The sequence below is a fragment of the Rattus norvegicus genome, chromosome 18 (assembly GCF_021556685.1).
Source record: "Rattus norvegicus strain SHRSP/BbbUtx chromosome 18, alternate assembly SHRSP_T2T, whole genome shotgun sequence".
NCBI lineage: Eukaryota > Metazoa > Chordata > Mammalia > Rodentia > Muridae > Rattus > Rattus norvegicus.
In genome coordinates, this window is record NC_141551.1 from 64,020,615 (window position 1) to 64,036,625 (window position 16,011).

At 41.3% G+C, this 16,011-nt stretch overlaps 2 protein-coding genes across 9 annotated transcripts in view; one reads left to right on the forward strand and one right to left on the reverse strand.

Annotated features, from left to right (window-relative positions):
* Positions 1 to 16,011, forward strand: part of LOC102548061 (uncharacterized) — a 169,261-nt gene that overhangs the window by 18,728 nt on the left and 134,522 nt on the right. The gene's annotated exons all lie outside the window — the stretch shown is intronic.
* Mc2r (melanocortin 2 receptor) lies at positions 360 to 12,456 on the reverse strand. 8 transcript variants are annotated; one of them, XM_087592252.1, is made up of 4 exons: positions 11,133 to 11,303; positions 7,932 to 7,978; positions 3,209 to 3,319; positions 360 to 1,726 (listed from the first exon to the last, which is right to left on the reverse strand). In XM_087592252.1, exon 4 carries the CDS (start codon positions 1,629 to 1,631, stop codon positions 741 to 743), a length of 891 nt encoding a protein of 296 aa, XP_087448378.1. In that variant the 5' UTR covers positions 1,632 to 1,726; positions 3,209 to 3,319; positions 7,932 to 7,978; positions 11,133 to 11,303; the 3' UTR covers positions 360 to 740. The 8 variants fall into 8 exon arrangements, with proteins under 8 accessions (XP_087448378.1, XP_087448373.1, XP_087448375.1 ...); XM_087592247.1 differs by lacking the exon at positions 3,209 to 3,319 and having other exon boundaries at positions 7,928 to 7,978; positions 11,133 to 11,373; XM_087592249.1 differs by lacking the exon at positions 3,209 to 3,319 and having other exon boundaries at positions 360 to 1,769; positions 11,133 to 11,350.

Consider the following 16,011-nt stretch of genomic DNA (forward strand, 5'->3'; position numbering starts at 1 on the left):
CATCTTAAAGACTTGGTCTTCACTTTGCTGCCACCAGAAAGTGCCCTTTTAAGAGATGGGGTCTAGCGGAAAATCTTAGTTCATTGAGGTTTTATAATCAAAGAAGACTGTAAAACATCCATCTTTTCTTTTCTTTTCTTTTTTTTTTTTTTACCATGGGTTTCTGGCAACCACGAGTCATTTTACTACATGTTCCCACCATGATGTACTGTCTTACTGTAGGCCCGAAGCAACGGCCAGGTGTGGTGAATCAAAATCTCAAGAACCTGGGCACCAAAATAAATGTTTCCTCTTTCAAAGTTGCGTCATTGCATGTATTTGCTACTAAATGGAAATCTAACGAACACATATAGTAGTTAGACATTTACAAAAGACTTTTAATTTCTAGAGAATTGGTTACCATGGCTTCCTGCTTGGAAATGCCTCCCATGACAGTGTTGTCAGGTACCCACAGAAGAACAAATATTTGCTTAGCCCAAAGTCCTCACATTTGTATTGCTATGTATACTTTGTAAACCATCCTTTTTAGCAGATCATTTCATCTCTCCATATATAATATAAAGTTTGCAGGTACAGTAAGACTGTGTTAATGAGAAAGGCAGCTATGGGAAATACTAGTCAGTGGGATCATCTACATCTGTTAAAGAAGGAAAGGCTGGTCAGAAGAATCACTGGTGTTTGTCTGAGTGCTGTGTTACTTGGTTCCTTTACAACACTCAAAGCAGGGATCAAAAGCTCTACTAATATCTGTTGCAGAAGAGCATCTTTTTGAATGCCTCTCTGAGCTCTGGGCTCCGAAAGGCATATATAAAGGGATCAATAACTGCGTTGCACATAATCAACATGCCATTGACCTGGAAGAGAGACATGTAGCAAACACAGTAAGGGTTATTTGGGCAGAAGGTCATTAAGAGAACATGGAGCACAAAGGGAGCCCAACAGAAGATGAAGACTCCAAGAAGGATGGTCAATGTCATGGCACCCTTCATGTTGGCTCTAGGAAGGGTAGAGATCTTCCGAGCATGGGAGCGGGCAAGTAAGAACATGTGGATGTAGAGACACAGGATAAAAACCAGCATCAAAGGGAATAGCGAGGTGAAGGTGAGCACTGTGGGGATATGGTGGGAGAAGATCACCATGGTGATGCCGCTCCCTGTACAGAACATCCAGATAACCGTTAGGGTGATGACGGTGCGTCGCATGGTCACAATGCTGTGGTATTGCAGGGCATGGAAGATGGTGATGTAGCGGTCAGCTGCAATCACAGACAGGCTGAAGATCGAGCCCAGCAAAGAGAGGACGAACATGCAGTCAATGATGTCATCTGCTGTACTTTCCAAACTGCCACGAGGCTTGAGATAGCCCATGTTTCTGAACATGATCAGGATATTTTCCAAGATCTTATACAGACTGCCCAACATGTCGGAAATGGCCAAACTGCAGATGAAAAAGTACACGGGGGACTGGAGATTTTTATTTTTGATCACGGCCAGGAGGACGATCAGGTTCTCCAAAACTCCAATGATGGAGATTGTGAAAAATATCTCTTCTGGCACAACTACATCAGGACAATCAGAGTTATTTCTTGCTGTGTTGTTGGTGTGTTCATACGAATTGATAATGTGCTTCATTTTTCTTGCTTGCGGTTAAGAAGGGGATGGTGCTTGCTGTTGACCTACAGAAATCCTGATCGGCTCTTCAGAATGTTTTCTTTGTGCGGAAGGATCTGAGGTTTAACAGAACACAAAAGAACGCATATTGGAGAATGACTAAAAAAAAAAACAAAAGCAAGCTGCATTATCTTTGAGAAAACTATATTCCTTCCAAACACTATCACAGTGTGGTAATTTCAATAAAACATTTTAGCAAACCCTTGTATTAACCAGCCTATGAGTGATGTGGAATTTGGAGCCATGAGATGATAATGAAATAGTGTCCTCTGCCCTCTTTCTGTTCCTTCTTACCTTTATGAATGAGTTGTGTGTGATAGATTAGAGTGCCGGTGAGACCTTGCATGGGAGAATGATAAAAACAAGGAAAGGAAAAAAAAAAAAACCACACATACACACAATCTTCTCCAACTTGAAGGTCCTGATGAGAACTTTGGGTTCTTTCTTTTTCCTCACTTTACTTATCTGAGCCACATCTGACTATATAGTCTGCAATAATGACATTAATGACAAGGGTTTTAATGAGCCATTCTAAAAGATGGCCAGAGAGTACATGTTATTACTTCAATTTCTAAAGCTCTTAGGACCTGGGCTTAGTGATGTGCATGTGTGGTCCCAACTACTCAGGAACCAAAGTGGGAAGACCTCTTGAACTTAGGATTTCAGCACCAGCCTAAAAAGTATATAGAGAATGTGTCTCAAAACAAAAGCAAGACCCAAAGACCAAGAAACAGGAAACAAGGAAGGACCTCGCAGGGTGACTGGAATCTCCGTCGATGTCTAAGAATTCCCAATACCTCTAGCCATCCCCCAAACTGGATTTGGTGCTTTTCAGGCTCCCTTGAATCTTTCCAAAGACAAGTCAACCAAGGCGTGTAGTAATTTCTCTGTGATCTGGAGGTCTCTGTTTTATCGCTCTTCCGGAGACCAACTGGAATCCCTTGTACTGAGTGGCTGTGTGAGTTTATCAGGCGCTCCGATTCTCACTGCTAACAGTTGTGTGCCCTGCATCTTAATGCGGCAGTGTAGGCTCCTAAGAGCAGAACTGAAGAGGTTTGTGCAGGCTGGCAAGTATGCCAGGCTAAGCTGAAAGAAGGAATGTGTGTGACTGTTAGGGCTGGGGCTGGGGCTTTCTGAAATTACCTTTGAGTGAATGAGGGGTTCTCTTGGCAACTTAGATCAACTAACTTCTTTTGTTAATTTTAGTTTCAGTTGATTAGACATGAAACTACTGACAGCTTTGAGGGAAGTTGTGAAAGCTACCGCCCGACTTGACTTCTAATTCTCTTTACTTCAATACTTTTAACTGGTAGGGGACTCTAAATGAGGTTGCATACTGCTCTCTACTGTGGTGAGTAGGGTAAACAAGTTGATGAATTGGGATGCCTAGAACTGATGTTCAAGGCAGTGGTGTGATGTTTCTACCATTGTGGTTTTTGCCATAATAAAGTGTAGAGAGAGTTCCTGACTTGAAGTCTCATGATTTACTTAATTTGCAGCCCTCATTACTATTTATATTGAGCGGCTGATTTGCATACCTGACTTAGAAGGACCAGAATCAGGTATGTTGCTGAGAACAATTCCAATAATGCTTCTCCCCTGTGGTTTGTCACCAAAGCTTGACAAGTAGGCTCGTGGCTAAAGAAACCCTTTAAAATTATAAACAATGTAGAAAATTGTAACATTTTTGTTGAATCTGTTGCTTCCTTTCTCATTGTAAAATGAGATCTTTGAATTTTGCACAATGAACTTTGATCATATTCAGTCCCATTCCCTGGCTCCTCCCAGATTCTTCCTCTCCTTTAGACCCACACAACTTTGGGTCTTTTTCTTAATTAAAACCAAACCAAACTAATGTAAACCAAACCAACCAAACCAACCCTACCCAAACCACAGCAACCAGTAAGCAAAATTTGTGCTTCCCAGGTACCCTTGGCTATGTGGGCTTCTATTGTATCATCTCTCTTTATTATCAATTACCAATTATTAATTAATAATTAATTACCAATTATTAAGCAGTTATTAATTCCCTCTTCAAGTAGGGGTGGGACATTATGTGTCACTTACCCTCTCTGCAATAAAACTTTTTGTCTAGCTTGAGCTTGTGTCATGCATGTCATGTCTCATGAATGTTGTCATGAGTACTGTGAGCTCATATGTGCAACCGTCCTGTTGTGTTTGAAAAGCACTATCATCCATCATTGCCTCTGGCACTTTCAGTCTTTCTGCTCCCTCTTCTATAATGATCCCTGAGCCTTGAAAGAAGGGGGCACGATATAGATGTCCTATGTAGAGATGAGCATTCTTTACTTTCTCGTTTTATGCGTCTTGATCAGTTCATAGGTCTCCGTTAATCCCCATCTACTACAAACAGAAACTTCTCCAATGAAAGTTGAAAGATACACTAATATCTGGGTATAATCATAAGCCATTAGGAGCTGCTCTAATACCATGACCACTTAGCAAAGTAATAGTCTTAGGTTCTCCCTTAGGGCCTATGACTTGTTTAGCCATAGATTCTTGACCTGCACAATGGTGCCAATTTGAGTTTCAGTAAGCAGGCTTTAAATCTAATCAGAAAATGGTTGGTCACTGCCACGACATTCATGCCCTTATTACACTAGTAGGCATTTCCTGTAGTGCTGGTCATTATTGTATCTTGTAAAATTCATATCTGGGTAAGTTCCATGATTATTTTCTCCTCTAGTAGCATATGAAGCACCTTATAGCACCACAAAAGCTATCTGGTAGGGATGAAGCTTCTCGGTAAGCATCAGTTTGATTTTTCTATGTTCTAATGACTTAAGTATATGGTGTTTTCAGCAATAGAATCTTGTTGCCAAATTTAGAGGCTAGCCAGTAGCAATAGCCTTCAATGTTTGGGTGTCTGTGGGACCTTATTGTTGAATAAGTCAAAAAGAGGTAATCCAGTCTTGACACTTTCTATAAGTTACCATGTGGTCTCCAGAGGGGTCACTGTTACCTCTTTCTGGGATAATTCCATTTAATTTTTAAATATGTGTTTGCATATATTAGTATGAAGAAAACGTAAACATTAAGAAAACAAAAAACCCAGTTAAAAATTGGGGCGTGGTACTAGACTAGAATTGTCAAAAGATAAAATACAAATGGCTGAGGAAGTATTTTTTTTTAATGTTCAACATCTTTAGCCACCATGGACATGCAAAACTACATTGAAATTTTTATATTAGCCAAGTCAGAACGTCTAAGATCAAACAAACAAACAAACAAACAAACAAACAAACAAACCCCAAATGATGACAGATGCTGGTGTGAGTATGGGGAAAGGGGGCATTTATTCATCACTGTAGGGAGCTCTATACACTAGAAATATATCTACCACACAACTCGGTTATACCACTGTTGGGCATATTTTCTAATGACCCTAATAATCTGACCTAATAATCCCACCACAGACACACCTGCTCATCCAGGCACTATTCACAACAGCCAAGACATCCATCAGCTGATGAATGGATTTTTTTTTAAATTAGAACATTTACTCAATGAAACATTATTTAACTGTTACAAAAAGCGAAATCATGAACCGTGGAGGAGATATCAAGAGAGGAGAGATAGAATACAGTGGTATAAAAGGTTACAGGAGAATAATGGCACAAGAAACAGTACATGAGTGGGGAACGGAAGGACAGAATAGAGGAAAGGATATGGGGAGGGGATAAGGAACACTAAAGACACTTGCGTAGAAATCTAGGATTGTAGATGTTTCGTTAGATGCATACATAAACATATCTAGAGATTTAAAATTTTATACATGTATTTAATCTCACTCGCATAGAATCTGAAAAGGTTGATCTCAGAGGAGTTGGTAATAGAGGTGTGGTTTAGGATAGGGAATGACAAGAGCTTTGTCAAGGTGATCTATAATGTGTACAGTTAGATACAGAGTTATGTTCTGGTATTTTATTGTATGATAAGGTGCCTATGTATCAGTATTATTATTGTCAATAGTATATTTCCAAAGAACCAGATAAAGATTGTGAATATTCTTACCACAAAGGAACCATAAATATTTAAATTGATACGCATGCTAATTACCCCAGTTTGAGCAGGGCACACAATATAGTGCATGCATTAAATCGTCACATTGTTTCCCGTAAACACACACAACTGCTATGTGCGAACAAAAATAATTATGAGCAAGCTAACTTTAGAAACAACATAAAAATTAGATTTGCAGCTTGCACAATTAAAAAAACGTGCAAACCGATCCTCTTTGAAAGGCTATTATTCTTCATGAGTGCTTCTTGTTTCCAGAATTAAACCCGTCCTTAGTGGGCTGAGGATGTAGCCCACTTGGTAAAGTGGTTACCTAGCGTGCTTACAAGCTGTGATTTCCTTGCTCCCTAGCTCTACCTAAATTGAGCTTGGTAACCCACACCTGTAATTGTGGCCATTGGAGGTGGAGGTAAGATGATGTGAAGTTCAAGCCTCAGCTACACAGAGAGTCTGAGGCCAGCTTGGCCTCGTGAGGTCCTGTCTCAAAAGAACACCACTAATGAACACTCGGAGATGAAAATAGGAGAATCTCAAGTTCATTGCCAGCCTTGGTAATATAGTGAGTTCAAGGATCACAGGAAGTACATTTTAAAACCTAATATCTATGAAACATTCCAAACAAAGATCACTACATTATTCTAACAAATCAAAGTTAGACACTCTGATCAAGTTTAAGAACTATGAAAGCTTTTGAAGATATATTCCAGCCTCTCAATTTGATTTTTTACTAAACGTCTAGAGCAAGAAGTGCACAGAAAGTGACAGATACAGGCTTATCAGGATACTGCAAGAGCATTATACTCTAAGACCTAACACCCTGGCTGACTGTGACCCCAGGTTACTAAAGAAATAATCAATGATGTACACACAAAAATGTTTGTATGTAGTGTTCATTTAATTATCATTATAATAAGGTAAAAATTAAAACACAAATCATTTCTACTCAACGATAGATTAAATAAACTCTACCAGATCTAAAAGATAGATGTGATAAAAATTCCAGTTCAGTGATATAGAGAATGGATGTGTGTGTCTCACACACACACACACACACACACACACACACACACACACACACACACAGCCTATAGTGTTTACAGATTCCATATCCACTAGGGATTGAAAATACTGAAAATAATTGCAACTGTACTAGACATATACATGAGTTTCCTAGTCAATAATTCCTAAACAGCACAGTATGAAAATTACCAACATAGCCCCTTTGCTGTATTAGATATTAGAATTTATCCAGAGGCAGTGTAAAGTGTATAGGCGGCTGTGTATAGATTCTCAAAAAATACGATGGCATCTACGTCAAGACTTGAACATCTGGGGATGTTGGCATGCATTAGAGAGCCTGGTTCTAGCACCTCACTGATAGTGAAGAAGGCTGTGACTATTTTATGCAAAAAACACAGAAAAAAATTAGAAGACATGCATTAGATCTTAGTGGTGCGTGCCTGAATAGAGCTCAGTTACAGAGCGGTTGCTTGGCATGGGTGAAGCTGTGTATTTGAGCATTAATATTGAAAAAACTTGGTAGTTAGTGTTGATTGGCAGAATTATTAGTATTTTAAAACATTTTATTTTAGAAAAAATTCGAGTTTATGGAAAATTATGTCACTGAGTTCTTATTCTGTACCCAATTTCTGGTTATTAACACCTTTACTTACTGTGACCCACTTATCACAATTAATGGACCAATGGAACAACATTTTTATTAACTTAAAATCTGAATTTTACATTTGCTCAGTGGCTTACAAATTTCTGTCCTGGGATCTCTCATCTAGTATAATATTTTGACTTTACTCAAGGGCAAAAATCATTTGGCTCCTACTAGCTGTGAAAATTTCTTAGGCTTTTCCTTCTTTAAATGAACTTGATGATTTTAATGGAATATTGGTTAAATGTTTTGTAGAATTTGCCAAAGTTGGGGTATTTTTTTTGTCTAATGTTTTTCTAATGATTGCACTGAGGTTAAGGTTTGAGAAAGAAGACCACAAGGTAAACCGTCATTTTCATCACGTCTTATCAAGGGACATACCATCAACATAACTCTTCAGTGTTGTTGTAGGTCATATGACCAACATAGAACAGTGTTTTTAGGTTTCCCACTGTATATTTATTCCCCCTATATATCTTTCCCAGAATGCATGCAGTAGAAGAAAGCCACTGGGCACAATTCACCCTTAAGAGATGGACTATATATGTCATACCTACTTGAGTGTGACAGTCAACGTTGTCAACCTGACGGACTCTAGAATGATCTGTAAGAGATTATCTTGATCAGATTAATTGATATGGGAAGACTCATCTTGATTGTGGGGAGGACTACCCCCCCTGCAGAAGATCATGAACTGTATAAAATAGAGCTGAGCACCAGAAATACTTATTTCTCAATCTCCTCTCTCTCTCTCTCTCTCTCTCTCTCTCTCTCTCTCTCTCTCTCTCTGACACACACACACACACACACACACACACACACAAGATAAAAATTTAAATGTAACTTTAAAAAATAGACTTTAAAAAATCTTAGGTCTATTGGGTATGCACAAACTTTTTCTTGTCAACATTCCTCAAGCATGAGTTTAGCAATCACTTAAATGACATTTCCTTTTCCTTAGCCATTGCAAGTAATCTAGACAGGACTTAACGTGTGTAATGGGATACATGTAGATTAAACAACATCATTTTCTATGAGAGACTATGAATTTTGGTACCCACATCAGGTCTTAGAGCTAATCCCCTCCAGACACTGAGGGAGAACCCACCTGCTCAGTAAAAATGCACAAGCTGATCTGTGGCAGGTGACCCTACGCCTTAGTTGAAGGAGAGGAAGGTGTAATGAGTAGGGTGCCTAAGGACTCTTTGTTTAGCCGTGCATAAGATGTTTCAGCTCTCAAGGAACTGGTGTCCGCTGGATAGGCAGAGAGGCAGAGTGGGGTTTCTCAAGCTATCTTTCCTCACACCTTCAGTGTTTGTCCTAAACTGAATCCACCTGAGTGTTTTGAGTTTGACCTAAACGCGTCATATATCTCTTTCTTAAAACTGACAACTCCCATGACAGCTTTCTCTTTGGATCAAAGCGTTGCCTCCAGAAAGACTTTTCCCTTAAACCTTGAGGCAACCTTGACTGGAGTTTACTTAATCTTACTATGTATGGTTTATGGTACTAAATAGAAAACAGCCCTGTACTATAACACTCTAAATAGGATTGGATTTGGTTTTGTTTTGATACAGGGTCCTGATATGTGGCCCAATTCCATCTACAATTTGGCTGTCCTACCTTGATCTTCTGAATATCAGGATCATAGTCACGTGCCCCCAAACCTAGCTAGATGTGTAGTAGATATTATTAATCAAGACTCTATTAAGTGAAGAAGAAGCTCTAAGGAGGGATCCCATCCTAACAGACTTATGGCTTCTTTTGCTAGGTGCAGGATTCCTGGTTTTACACCAAAGCTCCACCCTAAGGGATGGCTGCTTGCTCCAAAGCCAGTGCCCTCCCATTGCATTCTGTGGGGAACACCCTAAGATGGGCTTTAGGGGGAGCCTCTCTCTCTGCACGGTCAGAGGAATGAAAATTTGGGTATTTGATCATACTGGGTAGGGCACAGCAGCTTTAGTGAGCAGCAAGACCAGGGAAAGGAGACCAGGGTGAGAGATGAGAGTGTCTGGTCAAGTTCTCCCTTTGTACTGGTAGATGGACCAAGAGCCCAGGTACTACTGGGGTCTGGAGAACTTCTGGGAGGAGGGCTACTGAAATATCCATTCTATTTCCTTAATGCCTTGGCTGTCCTTGACCTTGGCCAGCTAGAGTCTCCCCACCCTGCTGAAGTTATTTTCCTGACTGGAATCAAGCACTTCTTCCTGCTGGGCTTAAAGGCTTCATAAAGTTTTGGTGGCTATCACTTGTGTAGTACACTGTTGTTTAAGTTTCATTCGTTGGCAATGTTCTTGCTTTGCACCAATATCTTTCACCTATTGCTGGTACTTTGTGCCAAACACTTTTTTAATTACCCTAAATGCACAGAACACATGAAACTCAAGAAGGATGACCAAAATGCAAATGCTTCACTTTTTCTTTAAAAGAGGAAGAAGAATACCCTTGGGAGGGAATAGGGAGGCAAAGTTTAGAACAGAGGCAGAAGGAACACCCATTCAGAGCCTGCCCCACATGTCCATTCATATACAGCCACCAAACTAGATAAGATGGATGAAGCAAAGAAGTGCAGGCTGACAGGAACCGGATGTAGACCTCTCCTGAGAGACACAGCCAGAAAACAGCAAATACATAGGTGAATGCCAGCAGCAAACCACTGAACTGAGAATAGGACCCCCGTTGAAGGAATCAGAGAAAGGACTGAAAGAGCTTGAAGGGGCTCGAGACCCCATATGAACAACAATGCCAACAAACCAGAGCCTCCAGGGACTAAGCCACTACCCAAAGACTATACATGGACTGACCCTGGATTCTGACCTCATAGGTAGCAATGAATAGCCTAGTAAGAGCACCAGTGGAAGGGGAAGACCTTGGTCCTGCCAAGGCTGGACCCCCAGTGAACGTGATTGTTGTGGGGAGGGCGGTAATGGGAGGAGGATGCGGAGGGGAAGCCCATATAGAAGGGGAGGGGAGGGGTTAGGGGGATGTTGGCCCGGAAACCGGGAAGGGGAATAACAATCGAAATGTAAATAAGAAATACTCAAGTTAATAAAGATGGGAAAAATATGAAGTTGGTGGAAATCAGGAAAAACAAACAAACAAACAAACAAAAAAACAAAACCAATGTTCCAAGAACTGAAGAGCTTGGCTCTTGGAAACTAGAACAGAAGATGCCACTGCAATTGGTCACCATTCTGCCCCACCCTCACACTGCCCAACTCTTAGTTCCCCCTTGCTCTCAGGAGGTCTTGCTTTTGTGCCTCTCTGTACCTTGTACTGGGGCAAAGTTTCTGAGCACATAGCCCTGTGTCTTCTTTCAGGCAGAGAGAGCTCAGACTTCTGCAAATTGCCAGCTCTATCAAATGTTCCCTGAGATGAGACCTACCCTGCTGGTCTAAAACCCAGACTGCAGGAAGCAGGAAAACCAAAACTAAAACCGCCCCCCCAAAAAAACCCACCAAAAATCCAAAAAACAAACAAAAACAAAAACAAAAAAACCCAAAACAAAACCCCAAAACACCAAAAACAAAACTTAAAAGGAATGCTACGTAGCATGGCTTAGAAAGATGTCTTTAAAGTCAGTTAAATTTCTGGATGCAAAACAGACCTAGAGCTATTACGAGATGTCTCAGTGGGTTCTTTAAAAAAAAAAAATCTGCTTTAAGTTGTCTCGAAAGGCCACAAGAAGTAAAATCTCTTACTGTGATAGGAGGCACGCAGAAGCAACTGAGAGGCAATCGTCTTTTGAAGCTACTCACCCAGTTTCTGCCTCCCCCCTTGTCCTGCCCCTGGCCCGAGGGGATCCCACCAAAAAAGGTTTGTCGCTCTGTGTGCAACCTCACGGACTTCGTTCTTTGCAGGAGCCGCTGTGAGGCTTCGTTTCAGCAACATAATGTTCTTGTTCTGGGGGCTCCCCCGGGCCCCACTCCGACTTCAACTTGAAATTAGGCCAGTGCATAGGAATCCAGTAAACAGTGTTGCTCAATGCATGAAAAGGGTGAATAAGAGCCTTTGGCTCCTCCTGGGAGTGCAGAGAAGGAGGCCTCTTCTCTCCAGGTCTTGCTCAAGGCCCTTCTCTCAGCCCCTCCGAGTACCCTTCCCATTCCCATCTCCCTTTGGACTCTGTATATTCTATGACAGCCAGTCAAGCAAAGTCACAAGTATACTGAGTCTTTACTGAATGCATGTTCCAACTGTTGATCACTTTCGGGAGCATGCAATCATGAATACCTTAACTTAGTTATTCTGCACCCCAAGTTGCTGCAGTCATTTATGTGTGTGCTAGCGGTAGAGCTGCTCAGAATAGCAGGGAGCCATCCTGTGGCACCTCCCCTGGTCTTTTAGCAGAAAACGATCCCCCTTTAAAAGGCAGAAAGAAAGGTTAAGCAGCTAAAAAAGGATGATTCAGGAAGAGCTTAAAGGGAATGATCTTAATTTCAACCCTAGTTCCATTAGCAAAGCCTGCTGTGATTCCTGAATCGAGTTTATAATAATTTAATAGACTATACTAAAGAGGAGCAGAGAAATTAATAAATTCATTAGTAGGGAAGAAAGTTTCAGTTAGACAAAGAAGTAACAGATTTTTATTGTCATACTTTAATTAAGAAATAAGATGCTTCCTTAAGAAGGACGAACCACAATTAAGATTTGGAAGCACTGAGATGTAATTTTTTTCTTAGGTATAGTTCTAGCTTTTCTGTTCAGGGTCCAGAGCACTTGAGAAGCCGAGAAATTTGTACAAAACATGCTTACCTTCAGCTCTGAAGTAGGATCTTTCTGGCCAAGAGGACTGAGGGGAGAAAATAATTTTTGAGGAAGAGCAAACAGAAGATCCTGGCAGCAGGAAAGACCGGAACATACACATCACTGGGAGACAGCTACTTGTTATTGTAACCTTGAGTAAATGTCACTAGAAATGGACGGCATACTTCTGGTAAGGCAGAGCTAGAGAGGACAGAGAGAAGGATCTGATGAAGACAGTAGCCCTGGGTCTACACAGAGAAGATTATTTGAAATGTTTCTGACCATGTCCACAGCAGACTATGAAATTGTAAGCCTTTCTCTTTTTTTCCCTTTTTAAATGTCATTTTAGAATTGTGCTTGATTTTTCAAGGAAGGCATTAATGAGTTGGAATTTTGAGGAAATTATTCTGGAAGAAATAGTTTCAAAGTTACCAGTAGACCTCTCAAGACATCTTGTGAACATTTGACTCATTAACCTCATTTGGAGTAAGGAAATAACCCCATTATTCATCTTTTATAAGGCAAACAATGGAACAGAGGGATTTGTGTGCTTAAGGGCACATTATAGGGCTTGGACCAAGATAAAAAAAGAAAACCCAAATCTTCATGTTTTGCCTTTCTTCCCTGTCTAAAACTGCCATGAAAAGCATTATTAATAGTTGCATCATTCTAAGCAAAAACATTCAGTTCTGGGGACTGCCATGTTAATTTCTGTTTGACAAGGTCTTCAGGGATAGGTGGCCTTTGATGTCACCCACATCGACTTGAAGTAGGGGCCTGCAAAGGCATGACATGAACTGTGCCCTGAGTCATGTACCCAGCCTGAACCTGATTTTGAAACGTGGACTGCGTCAAGTTTTGGTTGGATCTGGATTTTTAGGTGCTGAGGACAGACAAGTGGCTATTTCTAAAAAACTACAAACAAAAGGATGTTTTAACCTCTAATTGAAAGATGCTTATCTATGAGTGGTCTGAAAAGGATGTAGGCCTGAGTTTAATTTGTTAGATGAGTAAACACACTTTCATACAGTGACTTTCTCTGGACTCTGCACAGTGGTCCACAGGCATCTAATGCACAGTGGTCCATAGACATCTTACGCATCTATTCCCTTAGCAGAGCCGCACAATAGTGACACTGTACAAAAGGGAGACATTGTCGTCAGAATGAGTCATGTGTCAATGTAGGACAACACAGTTCAACTTTCTTACTTGTGGTATCTGAAGGACTTCTGTCTCTGGTGGATACAATGAACTGGTTGGGAAAATGAGATAGCCCTGAGAAGACAGGAATTGAGCAGGATAGCAGATGGTGGACCTTGGAGAAGGCCAGCTCAGTCAAGAGTTCCCTATGTGTGGAGCTATGAGCAGCCTGGTACAGTGCTCTGTCAGAGTGTGCTAAGCTTGCTCAAGTGTTGCCTGAAAGGTTAACACTGGTTATTTCACCTTGCCTTTTCTTTCTCTTTCTTTTCCTTCCAATGTTTTAAGAAAAGGAACAAATACATTTTGGAAAAAACAGGAAAAAACCCCATAAAACAGAGCCAGGAGATGTGTGTTAGAGTAATAGTTTTGAGGCGGGGTAGGGATGGGTAGACTCCGGGCCTCCATTGTTTCTGGTTGCTCTGATTCTGAGTAGGGATCGGATTTGTGAAATCACTTAGATAACTGTGAAATCATGTACTAAGACTCATGGTTCTTATAACCTAGTCCCCAAGGTGCTAAAGGAGTGGCCATGGAAAAAAAGAGACATCTCAGCTGTGAGCATAGAAGGGCAGGCTTAAAGACTGAGACTCAGACAGGTAGGCTCTGTGACCACTGCACTTCAAATCCATCCCCTTTCCCCATGCGGAAGCAGGAAGCACACAAGGGATTCCTGTGTGTTGATTTTTTTCCCCACCACCCCATTCAAGGCTAATGTCTTCCCCATGGCAAAAGAAAATAGAGGAGAAGACGGAGAAAGGCTAGAGCAGAGACCATGGGGACAAAGAACAACAAGATGAGACGGAGGGAGCCATGTTAACAGCATAAAGAACCTGGAGATCTGTAGTTAACTAGCAAATGCTGTTGCTGGTATGTGCTGTTGAGGCAACAACAATTTATATGTTGTTCTCTATGTTCTAACTACAACCATTGTTCTAACTACAACCATTATCCTAAGGGTTTTGCCTAGGGGACCTTTCACCCCCCACAGTGCGAGGGCTGGCGATGTGACTCAGTGATGCTTGCCCAGCGTATACAAGTCTCAGAATTTTATACCCAGTACCACATTTTTTTTTTATTAACTTGAGTATTTCTTATATACATTTCAAGTGTTATTCCCTTTCCTGGTTTCCGGGCAAACATTCCCCTCCCCCCCTTCCTTATGGATGTTCCCCTCCCCACCCTCCCCCCATTGCCACCCTCCCCCCAACAATCTAGTTCACTGGGGGTTCAGTCTTAGCAGGACCCAGGGCTTCCCCTTCCACTGGTGCTCTTACTAGGATATTCATTGCTACCTATGAGGTCAGAGTCCACGGTCAGTCCATGTATAGTCTTTAGGTAGTGGCTTAGTCCCTGGAAGCTCTGGTTGCTTGGCATTGTTGTACATATGGGGTCTCGAGCCCCTTCAAGCTCTTCCAGTTCTTTCTCTGATTCCTTCAATGGGGGTCCTATTCTCAGTTCAGTGGTTTGCTGCTGGCATTCGCCTCTGTATTTGCTGTATTCTGGCTGTGTCTCTCAGGAGCGATCTACATCCGGCTCCTGTCGGCCTGCACTTCTTTGCTTCATCCATCTTCCAGTACCACATTTTTAAATGCCCAGCATCAGATCTTTAAATCTTTCGCAACCTGTGTGAGGTGAACATTACCGACTAGTTTAATGAGGCAGAATCCATGATGAGCATTTCTGATTTTAGTCTAAAGTTGAGAAGAAGCCGCTGGGATTTAGAAAGTGGGTGATTCAACCTACTTCAGTTTTAAAAGATTTTCTTTGGCTACTTGGGGAGGTCACACTGTAGGGATAGAAATGTGGGGGTGCACAATGGCAGAGGTAGAGTCCTCGTGGGGTACGCTGCAGGAGAGACTGGGACATGGGAAAGTGAAGCCACACATAAGCTTTCACAGTTCAGCTTAATTCTTTTAAAGATTTACTTATTGTTATTTATGTGAGTACACTGCAGCTGTCCTCAGACACACCAGAAGAGGGCATCGAATCCCATTACAGATGGTTGTGAGCCACCATGTAGTTGCTGGGACTTGAACTCAGGACCTCTTGAAGAGCAGTCAGTGCTCTTACCCGCTGAGCCACCTCTCCAGCCCTTAACTTTATTTTTAATATAGGGCTGGAGATGCGGCTTGATGCTTATGAGTGTGTACTGCTCCTACAGAGTTAGAGGTTAGAGTTCTAGCCTCAATGACAGGCAGTTCACAATCTATAATTCTAGTACCAGGGGATCTGGTTTCTTCTTCTGGTCTCCACAGGCATGTGTAACATACATCTATACAGACACACAGTTAAAAACAAAAGCAAATGCTCAAAATAAAAATTATAAGTGTTAAAATTCTCAGTGTTTTTCTTATGGATTTATTTATTTTTGAGAATTTCATACTGTGTATTTTTATCTCGTTCTTTCCTATATGCACCCAATCTTTCCCGCTCCCTACAAACCCATGTTCTTCCTCTCTCTAAAAAACAAAGGTTCTGTTTCCTTTCTTTAAAAAAGAAAGAAAAAAAGAAAGGAAGGAATGAGGGAAGGAAGAGAGAGAGAGAGAAAGAGAGAGAGAAGAGGAGAGGTGAGAGGGAGAGGGACAGGGAGAGGAACAGGGAGAGGGAGAGAATGGAGACTCTGAAAAGTCCTGGAAAATACAAATCTATGTCAGTGTTTGCTTCAATGTGCAATCCAGCACTCTGTCCTTGAGG

Excerpts from the sequence above, each read along its gene's own strand:
- Mc2r (XM_087592253.1), bottom strand. The coding sequence starts at position 1,631 with ATGAAGCACATTATCAATTCGTATGAACACACCAACAACACAGCAAGA.